Raw genomic sequence first — 20,350 nt, forward strand, 5'->3', positions numbered from 1 at the left:
TTTTTTTTTTTTTTTATACTTTGTCGCTGTCTCCCGCGTTTGCGAGGTAGCGCAAGAAAACAGACGAAAGAAATGGCCCCCCCCCCATACACATGTACATACACATGTATTTATATATATATATATATATATATATATATATATATATATATATATATATATATATATATATATATATATATATATATATATATATATATAATTTTTTTTTTTCTTTGCTTTGTCGCTGTCTCCCGCGTTTGCGAGGTAGCGCAAGGAAACAGACGAAAGAAATGGCCCAACCCACCCCCATACACATGCCTTGATTCAATCCACTGACAGCACGTCAAACCCGGTATACCACATCGCTCCAATTCACTCTATTCTTTGCCCTCCTTTCACCCTCCTGCATGTTCAGGCCCCGATCACACAAAATCTTTTTGACTCCATCTTTCCACCTCCAATTTGGTCTCCCTCTTCTCCTCGTTCCCTCCACCTCCGACACATATATCCTCTTGGTCAATCTTTCCTCACTCATTCTCTCCATGTGACCAAACCATTTCAAAACACCCGCTTCTGCTCTCTCAACCACGCTCTTTTTATTTCCACACATCTCTCTTACCCTTACGTTACTTACTCGATCAAACCACCTCACACCACACATTGTCCTCAAACATCTCATTTCCAGCACATCCATCCTCCTGCGCACAACTCTATCCATAGTCCACGCCTCGCAACCATACAACATTGTTGGAACCACTATTCCTTCAAACATAGCCATTTTTGCTTTCCGAGATAATGTTCTCGACTTCCACACATTCTTCAAGAATCCCAGAATTATCGCCCCCTCCCCCACCCTATGATCCACTTCCGCTTCCATGGTTCCATCCGCTGCCAGATCCACTCCCAGATATCTAAAACACTTCACTTCCTCCAGTTTTTCTCCATTCAAACTCACCTCCCAATTGAATTGACCCTCAACCCTACTGTACCTAATAACCTTGCTCTTATTCACATTTACTCTTAACTTTCTTCTTTCACACACTTTACCAAACTCAGTCACCAGCTTCTGCAGTTTCTCACATGAATCAGCCACCAGCGCTGTATCATCAGCGAACAACAACTGACTCACTTCCCAAGCTCTCTCATCCCCAACAGACTTCATACTTGCCCCTCTTTCCAAAACTCTTGCATTCACCTCCCTAACAACCCCATCCATAAACAAATTAAACAACCATGGAGACATCACACACCCCTGCCGCAAACCTACATTCACTGAGAACCAGTCACTTTCCTCTCTTCCTACACGTACACATGCCTTACATCCTCGATAAAAACTTTTCACTGCTTCTAACAACTTGCCTCCCACACCATATATTCTTAATACCTTCCACAGAGCATCTCTATCAACTCTATCATATGCCTTCTCCAGATCCATAAATTTTACATACAAATCCATTTGCTTTTCTAAGTATTTCTCACATACATTCTTCAAAGCAAACACCTGATCCACACATCCTCTACCACTTCTGAAACCACACTGCTCTTCCCCAATCTGATGCTCTGTACATGCCTTCACCCTCTCAATCAATACCCTCCCATATAATTTGCCAGGAATACTCAACAAACTTATACCTCTGTAATTTGAGCACTCACTCTTATCCCCTTTGCCTTTGTACAATGGCACTATGCACGCATTCCGCCAATCCTCAGGCACCTCACCATGAGTCATACATACATTAAATAACCTTACCAACCAGTCAACAATACAGTCACCCCCTTTTTTAATAAATTCCACTGCAATACCATCCAAACCTGCTGCCTTGCCGGCTTTTATCTTCCGCAAAGCTTTTACTACCTCTTCTCTGTTTACCAACTCATTTTCCCTAACCCTCGCACTTTGCACACCACCTCGACCAAAACACCCTATATCTGCCAGTCTATCATCAAACACATTCAACAAACCTTCAAAATACTCACTCCATCTCCTTCTCACATCACCACTACTTGTTATCACCTCCCCATTTGCGCCCTTCACTGAAGTTCCCATTTGCTCCCTTGTCTTACGCACTTTATTTACCTCCAGAACATCTTTTTATTCTCCCTAAAATTTAATGATACTCTCTCACCCCAACTCTCATTTGCCCTTTTTTTCACCTCTTGCACCTTTCTCTTGACCTCCTGTCTCTTTCTTTTATACGTCTCCCACTCAATTTCATTTTTTCCCTGCAAAAATCGTCCAAATGCCTCTCTCCTCTCTTTCACTAATACTCTTACTTCTTCATCCCACCACTCACTACCCTTTCTAATCAACCCACCTCCCACTCTTCTCATGCCACAAGCATCTTTTGCGCAATCCATCACTGATTCCCAAAATACATCCCATCTCATAAATACATCCCATTATATATATATATATATATATATATATATATATATATATATATATATATATATATATATATATATATATATATATATATACGAATAAAGTGCTTATGAACGCGCACCTTCATAGAACATAGACACCTCCAACTCCCGCCTGTGGCACAGGGGTCCCGGGTTCGATATATATATTATTATATATATTCTACTTTGTTGCTGTGTCCTGCGTTAGCGGGTTAGCGCAAGGAAACAGACGAAAGAATGGCCCAACCCACCCACATGCACGTGTATATACATAAACGTCCACACACGCACATATACATACCTATACATCTCAACGTATATATATATATATATATATATATATATATATATATATATATATATATATATACATTTTTCTTTTTTTTTTCCTTTGTCGCTGTCTCCCCCGTTTGCGAGGTAGCGCAAGGAGACAGACGAAAGAAATGGCCCAACCCACCCCCATACACATGTATATACATTCGTCCACACACGCAAATACACATACCTACACAGCTTTCCATGGTTTACCCCAGACGCTTCACATGCCCTGATTCAATCCCCTGACAGCACGTAAACCCCGGTATACCGCATCGATCCAGTTCACTCTATTCCTTGCCCTCCTTTCACCCTCCTGCATGTTCAGGCCCCGATCACACAAAGACTTTTTCGCTCCATCTTTCCACTTCCAATTTGGTCTCCCACTTCTCGTTTCCTCCACCTCCGACACATATATCCTCTTGGTCAATCTTTCCTCACTCATTCTCTCCATGTGCCCAAACCATTTCAAACCACCCTCTTCTGCTCTCTCTACCACGCTCTTTTTATTTCCACACATCTCTCTTACCCTTACGTTACTTACTCGATCAAACCACCTCACAACACACATTGTCCTCAAACATCTCATTTCCAGCACATCCATCCTCCTGCGCACAACTCTATCCATAGCCCACGCCTCGCAACCATACAACATTGTTGGAACCACTATTCCTTCAAAGATATCCATTTTTGCTTTCCGAGATAATGTTCTCGACTTCCACACATTCTTCAAGGCTCCCCGGATTTTCGCCCCCTCCCCCACCCTATGATCCACTTCCGCTTCCATGGTTCCATCCGCTGCCCGATCCACTCCCAGATATCTAAAACACTTTACTTCCTCCAGTTTTTCTCCATTCAAACTTACCTCGCAATTGACTTGACCCTCAACCCTACTGTACCTAATAACCTTGCTCTTATTCACATTTACTCTTAACTTTCTTCTTTCACACACTTTACCAAACTCAGTCACCAGCTTCTGCAGTTTCTCACATGAATCAGCCACCAGCGCTGTATCATGCTTCTAACAATTTGCCTCCCACACCATATATTCTTAATACCTTCCACAGAGTATCCCTATCACCTCTATCATATGCCTCCTCCAGATCCATAAATGCTACATACAAATCCATTTGCTTTTCTAAGTATTTCTCACATACATTCTTCAAAGCAAACAACTGATCCACACATCCTCTACCACTTTTGAAATCACACTACTCTTCCCCAGTCTGATGTTCTGTACATGCCTTCACCCTCTCAATCAATACCCTCTCATATAATTTCCCAGGAATACTCAACAAACTTAATACCTCTGAAATTTCAGCACTCACTCTTATCCCCTTTGCCTTTGTACAATGGCACTATGCAATTATTCCGCCAATCCTCAGGCACCTCACCATGAATCATACATACATTAAATAACCTTACCAACCAGTCAACAATACAGTCACCCCCTTTTTCAATAAGTTCCACTGCGATATCATCCAAAGCCGCTTCCTTGCTGGCTTTCATCTTCCGCAAATCTTTTACTACATCTTGTCTGTTTACGAAATCATTCTCCTTAACCCTCTTACTTTGCACACCACCTCGATCAAAATACCCTATGTCTTCCACTCTATCATCAAACACATTCAACAAACTTTCAAAATACTCACTCCATCTCCTTCTCACATCACCACTACTTGTTATCACCTCCCCATTAGCCCACTTCACTGATGTTCCCATTTGTTCCCTTGTCTTAGGCACTTTATTTACCTCCTTCCAAAACATCTTTTTATTCTCCCTAAGATTTAATGATACTCTCTCCCCAACTCTCATTGGCCCTCTTTTTCACCTAGTATGCTAAACCACCGTCTCTAGCTTTAGCGAGATAGCGCAAGGAAACAGACGATGTAATGGCCCAACCCAACCGCATATACATGTATATGCAGAAACGCCCACACGCATATATACATACATATACATACACAGACTTATACATATATATCTTATCGCCATCCCGCCACACACGAAATATCATTCCCCCTCCCCCTCCAGTGTGGCAACGCCAGGAACCGGCAAAAAAAGGCCACAGTCGTTCACCCTCAGTCTCTAGCTGTCATGTGTAATGCACCGAAACCACAGACCTTTCCGTGGCTTACCCCAGACGTTTCACATGCCCTGGTTCAATCCATTGACAGCACGTCGACCCCGGTAGACCACATCGTTCCAATTCACTCTATTCCTTGCATACCTTTCACCCTACAGTGTATTCAGGCCCCGATCGCTCAAAATCCTTTTCACTGCATCCTTCCAACTCCAATTTGGTCTCCCACTACTCCTTGTTCCTTCCACCTCTGACACATAAATCCTCTTTGCCAATCTTTCCTCACTCATTCTCTCCATGTGTCCAAAACATTTCAATACACCCTCTTCTGCTCTCTCAACCACACTCTTTTTATTACCACACATCCCTCTTACCCTTTCATTACTTCAACAAGCCACCCCATACCACATATTTTCCTTAAACATTACATTTCCAACACATCCACCCTTCTCCGCACAATCCTCTCAATAGCCCATGCCTCGCAACCATATAACATTGTTAGAACGACTGTTTCCTCAAACACACCCAATTTTGTTCTCCGAGATAACGTTCTCGCCTTCCACACATTCTTCATCGCTCTCAAAACCTACGCCCCCACCATGTGACTCACTTCCGCTTCCGTGGTTTCCTCCACTCCTAAGTCCACTCCCAGATATCCAAAACACTTCACCTCCTCCTAGTGTTTCTCTCCATTCAAACTCATATCCCTGTTAACTTGCCCCTCAACCCTACTGAACTTAATAACCGTGCTCTTATTCACACTTACTCTCAACTTTCTCCTTTCACACACTTTACAAATCTCAGTCACCAACCTATGCAGTTTCTCACCCGAATCAGCCACCAGCCCTGCATCATCAGCGAACAACTGACTCACTTTCCACCCTCCACAACAGACTGCATATTTGCCCCTCTCTCCAAAACTCTTGCATTTATTTCCCTAGCCACCTCATCCTTAAACAAATTAACAACCTTGGAGACATCACGCACCTCTGCCGCAAAGCGACATTCACTGAGAACCAATCACTTCCTTCCCTTCCTACTCGTACACATGCCTTACATCCTTGGTAAAAACTTTTTATTTCTTCCAGCAACTTAACTCCCACACTATATACTCTTAAAGCCTTCCAAAGAGCACCCTCAGCACCCTCAACCCTATCATATACCTCCAGATCCATAAAAGCTACATACAAATTCATCTGTTTTTCTTAGTATTTTTCACATACATTCTTCAAGGCAAACACCTAATTCACACGTTTTCTAAGACTTCTGAAATCACTCTGCTCTTCCCCAGTCTGATACCATGTACATGCCTTTACCCTCTCAGTCAATACCCTCCCATACAATTTCCCAGGATTACTCAACAAACATGTCTCTGTAATTTGAACACTCACCTATATCCCCTTTGCCTTTGTACCATGGCACTATGCATGCATTCCGAAAATCCTCAGACACGTCGTTCACACTTCAGCTCCACCGGTCATGTGTAATGCACCGAAACCACAGCTCCCTTTCCATATCCAGGCCCCACAGACCTTTCCAGATCTACCCCAGACGCTTCACATGTCCTGGTTCAGTCCATTGACAGCACGTCGATCCGGGTATACCACATCGTTCCAATTCACTCAATTCCTTGCACGCATTTCACCCTCCTGTATGTTCAGGCCCCGAGCTCTCAAAATCTTTTACACTCCATCCTCCCACCTCCAATTTGCTCTCCCGGTTCTCCTTGTTCCCTCCACCTCTGACCCATTAATCCTTTGTCAATTTCTCCTCACTCATTATCTCCATGTGTCCAAACCATTTCAACACACCGGATTCTGCTTCTTAAACCACGCTCATTTTATTACCACACATCTCTCTTACCCTCTTATTACTTACTCGACCAAACCACCTTATACCACATATTGTCCTCAAACATTTCATTTGCAACAACTCCACCCTCTCCGCATAACCCGATTAATAGCCCATTCCTCGCAAACATATAACATTGTTGGAACCACTATTTCCTCAAACATACCTAATTTTGCTCTCCGATATAATATTCTCGCTTTCCACACATTCTTCAACGCTCCCAGAACCTTCGCCCCCCTCCCCCACCCTGTAACTCACTTCCGGTTCTATGGATCCATCCGCTGCTAAGTCCACTCCCATATATCTAAAACACTTCACTTCCTCCAGTTTTTCTCCATTCAAACTTACCTCCCAATGAATTTGTCCCTCAGCCCTACTGAACCTAATAACCTTGCTCTTATTCACATTTACTCCCAGCTTTCTTCTTTCACACACTTTACCAAACTCAGTCACCAGCTTCTCTAATTTCTCACACGAATCAAACACCAACACTGTATCATCAGCGAACAACACCACATGCTCTTAATACCTTCCACAGAGCATCTCTAGCAACTCTCTGATATGCCTTCTCCAGATCCATAAATGCTACATACAAATCCATTTGTTTTTCTAAGTATTTTTCACGTACATTCTTTAAAGCAAACACCTGATCCACACATCCTCTACCACTTCTGAAACCTCACTGCTCTTCCCCAATCTGATGCTCTGTACATGCCTTCACCCTCTCAATCAATACCCTTCCATATAATTTCCTAGGAATACTCAACAAATTTATACCTCTGTAATTTGAACACTCACCTGTATCCCCTTTGCCTTTGTACAATGGCACTATGCATGCATTCCGCCAATCCTCAGGCACTTCACCATGAGCCATACATACATTGAATATCCTTACCAACCAGTCAACTACACAGTCACCCTCTTTTTTTAATAAATTCGACTGCAATACCATCCAAACTCGCCGTCTTGCTGGATTTCATCTTCCGCAAAGCGTTCACTACCTCTTCTTTGTTTACCAAATCATTTTCCGTAACCCTCTCACTTCGCACACCACCTCGAACTAAACACCCTATATATCTGCCGCTCATTCATCTAACACATTCAACAACCCTTCAAAATACTCACTCCCTCTCCTCACATCACATCACCACCAATGTTCTCATTTGTTATCATGTCTTACGCACTTTATTTACCTCCTTCCAAAACATCTTTTTATTCTCTCTAAAATTTAATGATACTCTCTTACGCCAACTCTCATTTGCAAGCCTTTTCACCTCTTGCAGCTTTCTTTTGACCTGCTTCTTTCTTTTATACATCTCCCATTCATTTGCACTATTTCCCTGCAAAATTTGTCGAAATGCATCTCTCTTCTCTTTCTCTAATAATCTTACTTTATCCCACCACTCACCACCCTTTCTAATCTGCCCACCTCCCACGCTTCTCATACCACAAGCATCTTCTGCGCAAGCCTACACTCCTTCCCTAGATACATCCCATTCCTCCCCCAATCTCCGTACATCCTTTACTCTCACCTTTTTCCATTCTGCACTCTGTCTTCCCTGGTACTTCCTCACTCAAGTATCCTTCCCAAGCTCACTTACTCTCACCACTCTCTTCACCCCAACATTCTCTCTTCTTTTCTGAGAACCTCTACAAATCTTCACCTTCGCCTCCACAAGATAATCGTCAGACATCCCTGAGCACATTAACATCCAGACGTCTCTATTTCACGCGTCTATCAATTAACTCGTAATCCAATTACGCTCTCTGGCCATCTCTCCTACTTACATACGTATACTTATGTACATCTCTTTCTAAGCAGATATTCCTAATCAACAGTCTTTTTTCAGCTCACAAATATACAAGCTCTTCACCCTTTCAGTTTACAACACTGAACACCCATGTACACCAATTATTCCCTCAACTGCCACAATACTCACCTTTGCATTCAAATAACCCATCACTATAACCGGGTTTCTTGCATCAAAGCTGCTAACACACTCACTCAGCTGCTCATAAAACACTTGCCTCTCATGATCTTTCTTCCCATGACCAGGTGCATAGGCACCAATAATCACCTATCTCTCTCCATCCACTTTCAGTTTTACCCATTTCAATCTAGAGTTTACTTTCTTACTCTCTATCACATACTCCCACAACTCCTGCTTCTGGAGGAGTGCTACTCCTTCCTTTGCTCATGTCGTCTCACCAACCACTGACTTCTCCAAGACATTCCCAATCCACTCTTCCCCTTTACCCTTGAGCTTCCTTTCACTCAGAGCCGTAACATCCAAGTTCCTTTCCTCAAACATACTACCTGTCTCTCCTTTTTTCATCATCTTGGTTACATCCACACACATTTCGACGCCCCAATCTGAGCCTTCGAGGAGGATGAGCACTCCCCACGTGACTCCTTCTTCTGTTTCCCCTTTTAGAAATTTAAGATACAAGGAGGGCTTGTTTAATTTGTTTATGGATGGGGTTGTTAGGGAGGTGAATGGAAGAATTTTGGAAAGAGGGGCAAGTATGCAGTCTGTTGTTGATGAGAGAGCTTAGGAAGTGAGTCAGTTGTTGTTCGCTGATGATACAGCGCTGGTGGCTGATTCGTGTGAGAAACTGCAGAAGCTAGTGACTAAGTTTGGTAAAAAATGTGTAAGAAGAAAGCAAAGAGTAAATGTGAATAAGAGCAAGGTTATTAGGTACAGTGTGGTTGAGGGACAAGTCAACTGGGAGGTGAGTTTGATTGGAGAAAAACTGGAGGAAGTGAAGTGTCTTAGATATCTGGGAGTGGATTTGGCAGCGGATGGAACCATAGAAGCGGGAGTGAATCATAGGGTGGGGGAGGGGGCGAAAGTTTTGGGAGCGTTGAAGAATGTGTGGAAGTCGAGAACATTATCTCGGAAAGCAAAAGTGGGTATGTTTGAAGGAATAGTGGTTCCAACAATGTTATATGGTTGCGAGGCGTGGGCATAGATAGAGTTGTGCGGAGGAGGGTGGATGTGCTGGAAATGAGATGTTTAAGGACAGTATGTTGTGTGAGGTGGTCTGATCGAGTAAGTAATGATAGGGTAAGAGAGATGTGTGTTAATAAAAAGAGTGTGGTTGAGAGAGCAGAAGAGGGTATTTTGAAATGGTTTGGTCACATACAGAGAATGAGTGAGAAAAGATTGACCAAGAGGATATATGTGTCAGAGATGGAGGGAACGAGAAGTGGGAGACCAAATTGGAGGTGGAAAAATGGAGTGAAAAAGATTTTGAGTGATCGGGGCCTGAACATGCAGGAGGGTGAAAGGCGTGCAAGGAATAGTGTGGTATTCCGGGGTCGACGTGCTATCAATGGATTGAACCAGGGCATGCGAAGCGTCTGGGGTAAACCATGGAAATTTCTGTGGGGCCTGGATGTGGAAAGGGAGCTGTGTTTTTAGTGCATTATACATGACAGCTAGAGACTGAGTGTGAACGAATGTGGCCTTTGTTCTCTTTTCCTAGCACTACCTCGCGCACATGCGGGGAGAGGGGGTCTTCATTTCATGTGTGGCGGGGTGGGGATGGGAATGAATAAAGGCAGACAGTATTAATTATGTATGTGTGTATATATGTATATATCGGTTTGTGTATATATATATGTATACGTTGAGATGTATAGGTATGTATATTTGCGTGTGTGGACGTGTATGTATATACATGTGTTCCTATGAGTCCACGGGGAAAATGAAACACGAAAAGTTCCTAGGTGCACTTTCATGTAATAATCACATTATCAGGGGAGACACAAGAGAGAAATATATCAGTCAGTTGATATACAGCGAAGAGACGAAGCTAGGACACCATTTGGTAAACATGTGATTGTCCAAAACATACAACGAGCGTTCATAAACTTATCATTTTACAAATTTATTCAGCAATAAAGTTATCTAATTTGTATAGACCATCACTAACATTAAGATTATAATTCTTTGTGTATTTAATAATGGAAGATTCAGTGATATTTCTCTTGTTAATAGAGTTAGAGTTAATAACTGAGATGGCGTTACTCCAGTCAATACAATGATCATATATATATATATATATATATATATATATATATATATATATATATATATATATATATATATATATATATATATATATATATGTATATATATAATTATTTATATTTATTTTGCTTTGTCGCTGTCTCCCGCGTTAGCGAGGTAGCGCAAGGAAACAGACGAAAGAATGGCCCAACCCACCCACATACACATGTATATACATACACGTCCACACACGCAAATATACATACCTATACATCTCAATGTACACATATATATACACTCACAGACATATACATATACACATGTACATAATTCATACTTTCTGCCTTTATTTATTCCCATCGCCACCTCGCCACACATGGAACAACAACCCCCTCCCCCCTCATGTGTGCGAGGTAGCGCTAGGAAAAGACAACAAAGGCCCCATTCATTTATTTTATATATTTTGCTTTGTCGCTGTCTCCCTCGTTAGCGAGGTAGCGCAAGGAAACAGACGAAAGAATCGCCCAACCCACCCACGTACACATGTATATACATACACGTCCACACACAGTACATATACATACCTATACATCTCAGTGTATACATATATATACGCACACAGACATATGCATATATACCCATGTACATAATTCATACTGTCTGCCTTTATTCATTCCCATCGCCACTCCGCCAAACATGGAATAAGAACACCCTCCCTCTTCATGTGTGCGAGGTAGCGGTAGGAAAAGACAACAAAGGCCCCATTCGTTCTCACTCAGTCTCTAGCTGTCATGTAATAATGCACCGAAACCACAGCTCCCTTTCCACATCCAGGCCCCCACAGAACTTTCCATGGTTTACCCAAACGCTTCACGTGCCCTGGTTTAATCCATTGACAGCACTTCGACCCCGATATAACACATCGTTCCAATGCATTCTATTCCTTGCCCGCCTTTCACCCTCCTGCATGTTCAGGCCCCGATCACTCTAAATTATTTTCCCTCCATCTTTCCAATTCCAATTTGGTCTCCCACTTCTCCTCGTTCCCTCCACCTCTGAAACATATATTCTCTTGGTCAATCTTTCCTCACTCATGCTCTCCATGTGACTAAAACATTTCAGAACACCCTCTTCTGCTCTCTCAACCACACTCCTTTTATTTCCACACATCTCTCTTACCCTTACATTACTTACTCGATCAAACCACTTCACACTACATTTTGTCCTCAAACATATCATTTCCAGCACATCCACCCTCTTGCGCACAAGTCTATCCATAGCCCATGCCTCGCAACAATAAAACATTGTTGGAACACTATTCCTTCAAACATACCCATTTTTGCTTTCCGAGACCTCCAATTTTTTCTCCATTCAAACTTACCTCCCAGTTGACTTGACCCTCAACCCTACTGTACCTAATAATCTTGCTCTTATTCACATTTGCTCTCACATGAATCAGCCATCAGAGCTGTATTATCAGCGAACAACAACTGACTCACTTCCCAAGCTCTCTCATCCACAACAGACTGCATACTTGCCCCTCTTTCCAAAACTCTTGTATTCACCTCCCTAACATCCCCATCCATAAACAAATTGAACAACCGTGGAGACATCACACACCCCTGCCGCAAACCTACATTCACTGAGAACCGATCACTTCCCTCTCTTCCTACACGTACACATGCCTTACATCCTTGATAAAAACTTTTCACTGCTTCTAACAACTTGCCTCCCACACCATATATTCTTAATACATTCCACAGAGCTTCTCTGTCAACTCTATCATATGCCTTCTCCAGATCCATGAATGCAACATACAAATCCATTTGCTTTTCTAAGTATTTCTTACATACATTCTTCAAAGCAAACACCTGATCCACACATCCTCTATCACTTCTGAAACCACACTGCTCTTCCCCAATCTGATGCTCTGTACATGCCTTCACCCTCTCAATCAATAACCTCCCTTATAATTTACCAGGAATACTCAACAAACTTATACCTCTGTAATTTGAGCACTCACTCTTATCCCCTTTGCCTTGTACAATGGCACTATGCAAGTATTCCGCCAATCCTCAGGGACCTCACCATGAATCATACATACATTAAATAACCTTACCAAGCAGTCAACCATACAGTCACCCCCTTTTTTAATAAATTCCACTGCAATACCATCCAAAGCCGCTTCCTTGCCGGCTATCATCTTCCGCAAAGCTTTTACCACCTCTTCTCTCTTTACCAAATCATTTTCCCTAACCCTCTCATTTTGCACACCACCTCGACCAAAACACCCTATATCTGCCACTCTATCATCAAACACATTCAACAAACCTTCAAAATACTCACTCCTTCTCCTTTTCACATCACCACTACTTGTTATCACCTCCCCATTAGCCCCCTTCACTGAAGTTCCCATTTGCTCCCTTGTCTTATGCACTTTATTTACCTCCTTCCAAAACATCTTTTTGTTCTCCCTAAAATTTAATGATACTCTCTCACGTCAACTCTCATTTGCCCTCTTTTTCACCTCTTGCACCTTTTTCTTGACCTCCTGCCTCTTTCTTTTATACATCTCCCACTCATTTGCATTTTTTCCCAGCAAAAATCGTCCAAATGCCTCTCTCTTTTCTTTCACTAATAATCTTACTTCTTCATCCCACCACTCACTACACTTTCTAATCAACCCATCTCCCACGCTTCTCATGCCACAAGCATCTTTTGCGCAAGCAATCACTGCTTTCCTAAATACATCTCATTCCTCCCCCACTCCCCTTACCTCCTTTGTTCTCACCTTTTTCCATTCTGTATTCAGTCTCCCCTGGTACTTCCTCACACAAGTCTCCTTCCCAAGCTCACTTACTCTCACCACTCTCTTCACCCCAACATTCTCTCTTCTTTTCTGAAAACCCCTACAAGTCTTCATCTTCGCCTCCACAAGATAATGATCAGACATCCCTCCAGTTGCACCTCTCAGCACCTTAACATCCAAAAGTCTCTCTTTCGTGCGCCTATCAATTAACGCGTAATCTAATAACGCTCTCTGGCCATCTCTCCTACTTACATACGTATATTTATATATATCTCGCCTTTTAAACCAGGTATTCCCAATCACTAGTCCTTTTTCAGCACATAAATCTACAAGCTCTTCACCGTTTCCATTTACGACACTGAACACCCCATGTATACCAATTATTCCGTCAACTGCCACATTACTCACCTTTGCATTCAAATCACCCATCACTATAACCCGGTCTTGTGCATCAAAACCACTAACACACTCATTCAGCTGCTCCTAAAACACTTGCCTCTCATGATCTTTCTTGTCATGCCCAGGTGCATATGCATTAATAATCACCCATCTCTCTCCATCAACTTTCAGTTTTACCCATATCAATCTAGAATTTACTTTCTTACACTCTATCACATACTCCCACCACTCCTGTTTCAGGAGTAGCGCTACTCCTTCCCTTGCTCTTGTCCTCTCACTAACCCCTGACTTTACTCCCAAGACATTCCCAAACCACTCTTCCCCTTTACCCTTGTCATATATATAACAAGTAATGATGAAGTTAGATGGAGTGAATATTTTTTAAGGTTTGTTGAATGTGTTTGATGGTAGAGTGGCAGATATAGGTTGTTCTCGTCAAGTTAGTATGCGAAGTGTTAGGGTCAGGGAGAATGGTTTTGGTAAACAGAGTTAATGAAAGCTTTGCGCATGATGAAAGCTGGCAAGGCGGCAGGTTTAGATGTTATTGCTGTGGAATTTATTTCAAAAATGGGTGACTTGTTGTTGACTGGTTGGTAAGGATATTCAGTGTATGTATGGTTCATGGTGAAGTGCCTGAGGATTGGCGGAATGCATGCATAGTGCCATTGTACAAAGGCAAAGGGGATAAAGGTTAGTGTTCAAATGACTGAAGTATAAGTTTGTTGAGTATTGCTGTGAAATTATATGGGAGTGTATTATTTGAGAGGGTGAAGGCATGTACAGAGCATCAGATTGGGGAAGAGCAGTATGGTTTCAGAAGTGGTAGAGGGTGTGTGGATCAGGTGTTTGCTTTGAAGAAGGTATGCGAGAAATACTTAGAAAAACAGATCGATCTGTGTGTATCATTTGTGAATCCGGAGAAAGCATAAGATAGAGTTGATAGAGATGCTCTGTGGAAGGTATTAAGAGTATATGGTGTGGGAGGTAAGCTGCCAGATGCAGTGAAAAGTTTTTATCGAGGGTTGAGGGACAGGTTAATTGGGAGGTAAGTTTGATTGGAGGAAAACTGGAGGAAGTGAAGTGTTTTAGATATCTGGGAGTGTATATAGCAGCGGATGGAACCATGGAAGCGGAAGTGTGTCACAGAGTGGTAGAGAGGTTGAAGGTTCTGGAAACGTTGAAGAATGTGTGGAAAGTGAGAACGATGTTTCGGAGAGCAGAAATGGATATGTTTCAAGGAATAGTGGTTCCAACAATGTTATATGTCTGCGAGGCATGGGCTATAGATAGGGTTGTGCGGAGGAGGGAGGATTTGTTGGAAATGAGATGTTTTAGGACAATATGGGGTGTGAGGTGGTTTGATCGAGTAAGTAATGAAAGGGGAAGGGAGATGTGTGGTAATAGAATGAGTGGTCACATGAGTGGTTTGGTCACATGGAGAGAATTGGTGAGGAAATATTGACAAAGATGATATATGTGTCAGAGGTGGAGGGAATGAGGAGAAGTAGATCGAAGTGGCTGCGGAAGGATATAGTAAACATCTTTTTGAGCGATCGGGGCGTGGAAGGTGTGGAAGGAATAGAGTGAATTGGAAGGATGTGGTATACCGGGGTCGACGTGTTGTCAGTGGATTGAACCAGGGCATGTGAAGCGTCTGGGGTAAGCCATGGAAAGTATTGTGGGGGCCTGGATGTGGAAACGGAGGTGTGGTTTCGGTGCATTACACATGACAACTAGAGACTGAATGTGAACGAATGTGGCCTTTGTTCTTTCCTAGCGCTGCCTTGTGTGTGGCGGGGTGGCGACGGGAATGGGTGAAGGCAGCAAATATGAATATGTACATGTATATATATGTATATGTTGATGTATATGAATGTATACTTTGAAATGTATAGGTATATGTATTTGCGTGTGCGGGCGGTTATGTAAATATATGTGTATGTGGATGGATTGGGCCATTTTTTCGTCTATTTCCTCGCGCTACCTCGCTAATGCGGGAGAAAGCGACGAAGTATGATAGATAGATGAATAAATGAATAGATAAATGATTTTTATTTTCTTACACTTTGTCGCTGTCCCCCGCGTTAGCGAGGTAGCGCAAGGAAACAGATGAAAGAATAGCCCAACCCACCCACACACACATGTATATACATATACGTCCACACTCGCACATGTACATACCTATACATTTCATCGTATACATACATATACATACACAGACATATACATATATACACATGTACATAATTCATACTTGCTACCTTTATTCATTGTCGTCGCCACCAGGCCACACATGACATGACAATCCCCTCCCCCGGCACACGCGCGAGGTAGCGATAGGAAATGACAACAAAGGCAACATTCTTTCACACTCAGTCTCTAGCTGTCATGTTTAATGCACCGAAACCACAGCACCCTTTCCACATCCTGGCCTCACAAAACTTTCTATGGTCTACCCCAGACTCTTCATAAGCCCTAGTTCAATCCATTGACAGCACGTCGACCCCGCTATAGCACATCGTTCCAATTCACTCTAATTCTTGCACGCCTTTCACCCTCCTGCATGTTCAGGCCCCAGTCGCTCAAAATCTTTTTCACTCCATCCTTCCACCTCCAATTTGGTTTCCCAATTCTTTTTCCTTTCACCTCTGACACATAAATCCTCTTTGTCAATCTTTCCTCACTCATTCTTTCCATGTGACCAAACCATATGAATACATCCACTCTCTCAACAATGTTACATGGTTTTGAAGCATGGGCTATAAATAGGGTTTTGTGGAGGAGGGTGGATGTCTTGGAAATGAGGTGTTTGAGGACAATTTGTGGTGTGAGGTGGTTTGATCGAGTTCGTAATGAAGAGGTTGTAGGACGAGAGGATAAAGGTCCTAAGAGGAATGTTTTGAGTATCAGGGCCACAATCTGTTTTTATCATGGATTGAGCAAACATATGATTAGTAGCATATGCGATTGTTTGCCAATTGAATGAAGTAACAATGAGTGTGTATGTGCTCCATGAAGCTCTGTCCTTGTATTTACTGAGAACGTAACTAAGTGATAAAGATTATTAACAACAACATCGTATTTCAGTGATATACCCGTTAGTAAAGCATGTAGACGAAGGCATTGATAAACATAGTATTTCATTTGATATGAATTAATCAAACCTTTGAGGCGTCGGTCTCATAGTGAACCCACACCCTAGACAGTTGCCGTTGACTCCAAAAATACTTTTAGTTGTGCAGTGCCCTAAATATGAGTCATAATTTCTAATACACCTAATAAAATGTGCGTTATAGATAGATATTATACTAACGTATTACAAAGGATACACATATATATATTTCAAGTCTTTAACATAGAGTATTAATACAGAGAGCCCTCTCAATATATGACTACATGGCAGTAACTGAGACAGCAGTACCTCGCCCAATCACACATTATGACGCAAATGTCCCCCTTTCCATTCATGACTTTTCACTACCAGCTCTGTGTTTACTACTGGGGCTGTTGCCAGAAGTCACCAATTGTGTCCTGGTTCTTTGTTCCGCGACTGTGCATATCAACATATATACATATACATACAAGGGGACTTCATAAAATTTCCTTGACAGCTTAAAAGGTTTATCAATGAATGATTTGGAATACTTTGCTTTGGATCTATTAGAATATTTCTTTTCAAACTCCTCATTGATATATTCTAGACTACATATATGTAATGCCATGAGTAATATCATGTGGAATAATTGTTTAATTCTATCAAGTTGAGATGAGCTATAATGAATAAAAGAACAAACATTGGTAGGTTTTTTTAGATGCTTAGCTTTAACATGTTTCCAACCCAATAGATCATGCAATCAAAAAATGGTAAAACAGTCAATTTTCCTTTTCCATATTGAATTTGGTAGAAGGTACTAAATTGTTAAGCAAAAGCAGAAATGTAAATTTTCTATTGTTAGCCAGACGCAAAGAACATCATATCCATAACTAAACCAATTTTCCTAAGAGTGTAAGATATCCATAAGTAATTTCGTTTCAAATCATTCCATGTGTAAATTACTTAATTTTGTATGTCTTTTCTACCGTTCTCTTCCCATTATGTATTGTCTGAATGGATCCTCCTCCTCAATTTCATGAGTCATAAGGGTTTTCTTCTATGCTTTCTTTTTCCTTCCCTCCCATCATGTGGATGGGATCATGTCTCTTCACCATGCTCTGTTTCAATGACTTCAGGAGTATCAAGTGGAAATTCTTTTATGCCGTCTCTGAAGAGATTAAAAAAACATAGTCAACAGGATAGAAAGAATAGAAAGATGTATATTCTATGCATGGTCAACAAAGTGGGGGTATCAAAAATGATATACTGCACTGAACTTATTTTCAAAGTTCCTCAGGAAGGAAGAAAAAGAGTAATTAGGTCTGTAATGATACCTTGGAATATACAGTACTGAGAGGATATCAAATAAGAATTTATGAGAACCATCAAGAAAGATTGAAAGGTTTATTAGTCACTGTGCTGGTGAGTGAAATAAAGAATCTGTGTGAGATAAATACTGAAATACTCAACTTATCTTTAATGAATGGCTAAAACCCATTCCAGATCAGCCCAAAATTGATAATTACACTATGTGGTAGCATATATAAGTATTATTGCATTATTAAGTAAAATGTGCAGTGAGCACTACATGCTACCCTTGTTTAATAGCAAAATTTCATTTTAGGTACTCTGACGTATATAGGTACTCTGAGGTAGGTAGGTATTCTTTCTGTGTCAGGAGAATTCTGCTGTTTCTAGGCATTGTTACTGCTAGTTGTTATGTTAGAAGATTGCAGCTCCTGTATTCACTCAAATAGGTAAACTTTTTTCGTAGATGTAAAAGTCAGTGCTCTCTTTGGAAAATCTTTTATGATTACAGAAACGTGTATGATATTCATAGCTGGAAACATATAAAAGATGGCGTTTGGATGATTTCTTCAGAGCTGTGGCTTTTGAGGATAGCAAAAGTGTTACCAGTAAATTATTCTTATCAGATTTAAGGCAAGATAGATGGTTATATTAATGATTTAGATGTGTTTGATTTACAGCCATTGGTTCGTGGGTGATATTGGACCCCAAAGTAGGAGGTTGGTTACTCAATCCTGAACATCCACCCATCACATTTAAGGAAACAGCACTTCTTTTGCAAGCTCCCATACTACAGGTGAGTTAACCATACCTGGAAAATATTGTTTCCATCTGTTGGACAATGTTATCAGGAAGGAGTGAATTCTGTGCATTTCTAGAAGGTTATAGATTGGCAAAGTAATCATTTTATGTATAGACAATATTCTAACTTTCTAAAAGGGGAAACAGGAGGAGTCATGCGGGGAGTGTTAATCCTCCTTCAAGGCTCAGGTTAGCGTGTCTAAATGTGTGTGGATGTAACCAAGATGAGAAGAAAGAAGAGATAGGTAAATGTTTGAAGAAAGGAACCTGGATGTTTTGGCTCTGAGTGAAACGAAGTTCAAGGGTAAAGGGGAAGAGTGGCTTCGGAATGTCTTGGGAGTAAACTCAGGGATTGGTGAGAGGACAATAGCAAAGGAGGGAGTAGCACTACTTCTGAAAAAGGAGTGGTGGGAGTATGTCATAGAGTGTAAGAAAGTGAACTCTAGATTGATATGGGTAAAACTGAAAGTGGATGGAGAGAGATGGGTGATTATTGGTGCCTATGCACTTGGTCATGAGAAGAAAGATCATGAGAGGCAAGTGTTTTGTGAGCAGCTGAGTGAGTTTGTTAGCAGCTTTGATGCACAAGACCGGGTTATAGTGATGAGTGATTTGAATGCAAAGGTGAATAATTTTGCTGTTGAGGGTATAATTGATGTACATGGGGTGTTCAGTGTTGTAAATGAAAATGGTGAAGAGCTTGCAGATTTGTGTGCTGAAAAAGGATTGGTGATTGGGAATACCTGGTTTAAAAAGAGATAAACATAAGTATACGTATGTAAGTAGGAGAGATGGCCAGAGAGCGTTATTAGATTACGTGTTGATTGATAGGTGCGTGAAAGAGAGACTTTTGGAAGTTAATGTGCTGAGAAGGGCAACTGGAGGGATCTGTTCATTATCTTGTGGAGGCAAAGGTGAAGATTTGTAGAGGTTTTCAGAAAAGAAGAGAGAATGTTGGGGTGAAGAGACTGGTGAGAGTGAGCTTGGAAAGGAGGCTTGTGTTAGGAATTACCAGGAGAAATTGAGTTGATAAAGGAAAAAGGTGAAAGCAAATGATGTAAGCGGAGTGGGGGACGAATGGGATGTATTTAGGGAAGCAGTGATGGCTTGTGCAAAAGATTCCTGTGGCATGAGAAAGGTGGGAGGTGGGCAGATTAAAAAGGGTAGTGAGTGGTGGGATGAAGAAGTAAGATTGTTAGTGAAAGAGGAGAGAGAGGTATTTGGACGATTTTTGTAGGGAAATACTGCAAATGTCTGGGGGATGCATAAAAGAAAGGGACAGGAGG

At 41.5% G+C, this 20,350-nt stretch overlaps 1 protein-coding gene across 1 annotated transcript in view; it reads left to right on the forward strand.

Moving 5' to 3' along the window:
* LOC139764065 (DNA polymerase nu-like) overlaps positions 1–20,350 on the forward strand; it is a 665,939-nt gene that overhangs the window by 311,349 nt on the left and 334,240 nt on the right. Inside the window, exon 5 of the mRNA XM_071690521.1 lies at positions 18,944–19,059. Within this exon, the coding sequence (XP_071546622.1) occupies positions 18,944–19,059 (116 nt within the window). The remainder of the gene's footprint in view (positions 1–18,943; positions 19,060–20,350) is intronic.

The sequence above is a fragment of the Panulirus ornatus genome, chromosome 48 (assembly GCF_036320965.1).
Source record: "Panulirus ornatus isolate Po-2019 chromosome 48, ASM3632096v1, whole genome shotgun sequence".
Taxonomy (NCBI): Eukaryota; Metazoa; Arthropoda; class Malacostraca; order Decapoda; family Palinuridae; genus Panulirus; species Panulirus ornatus.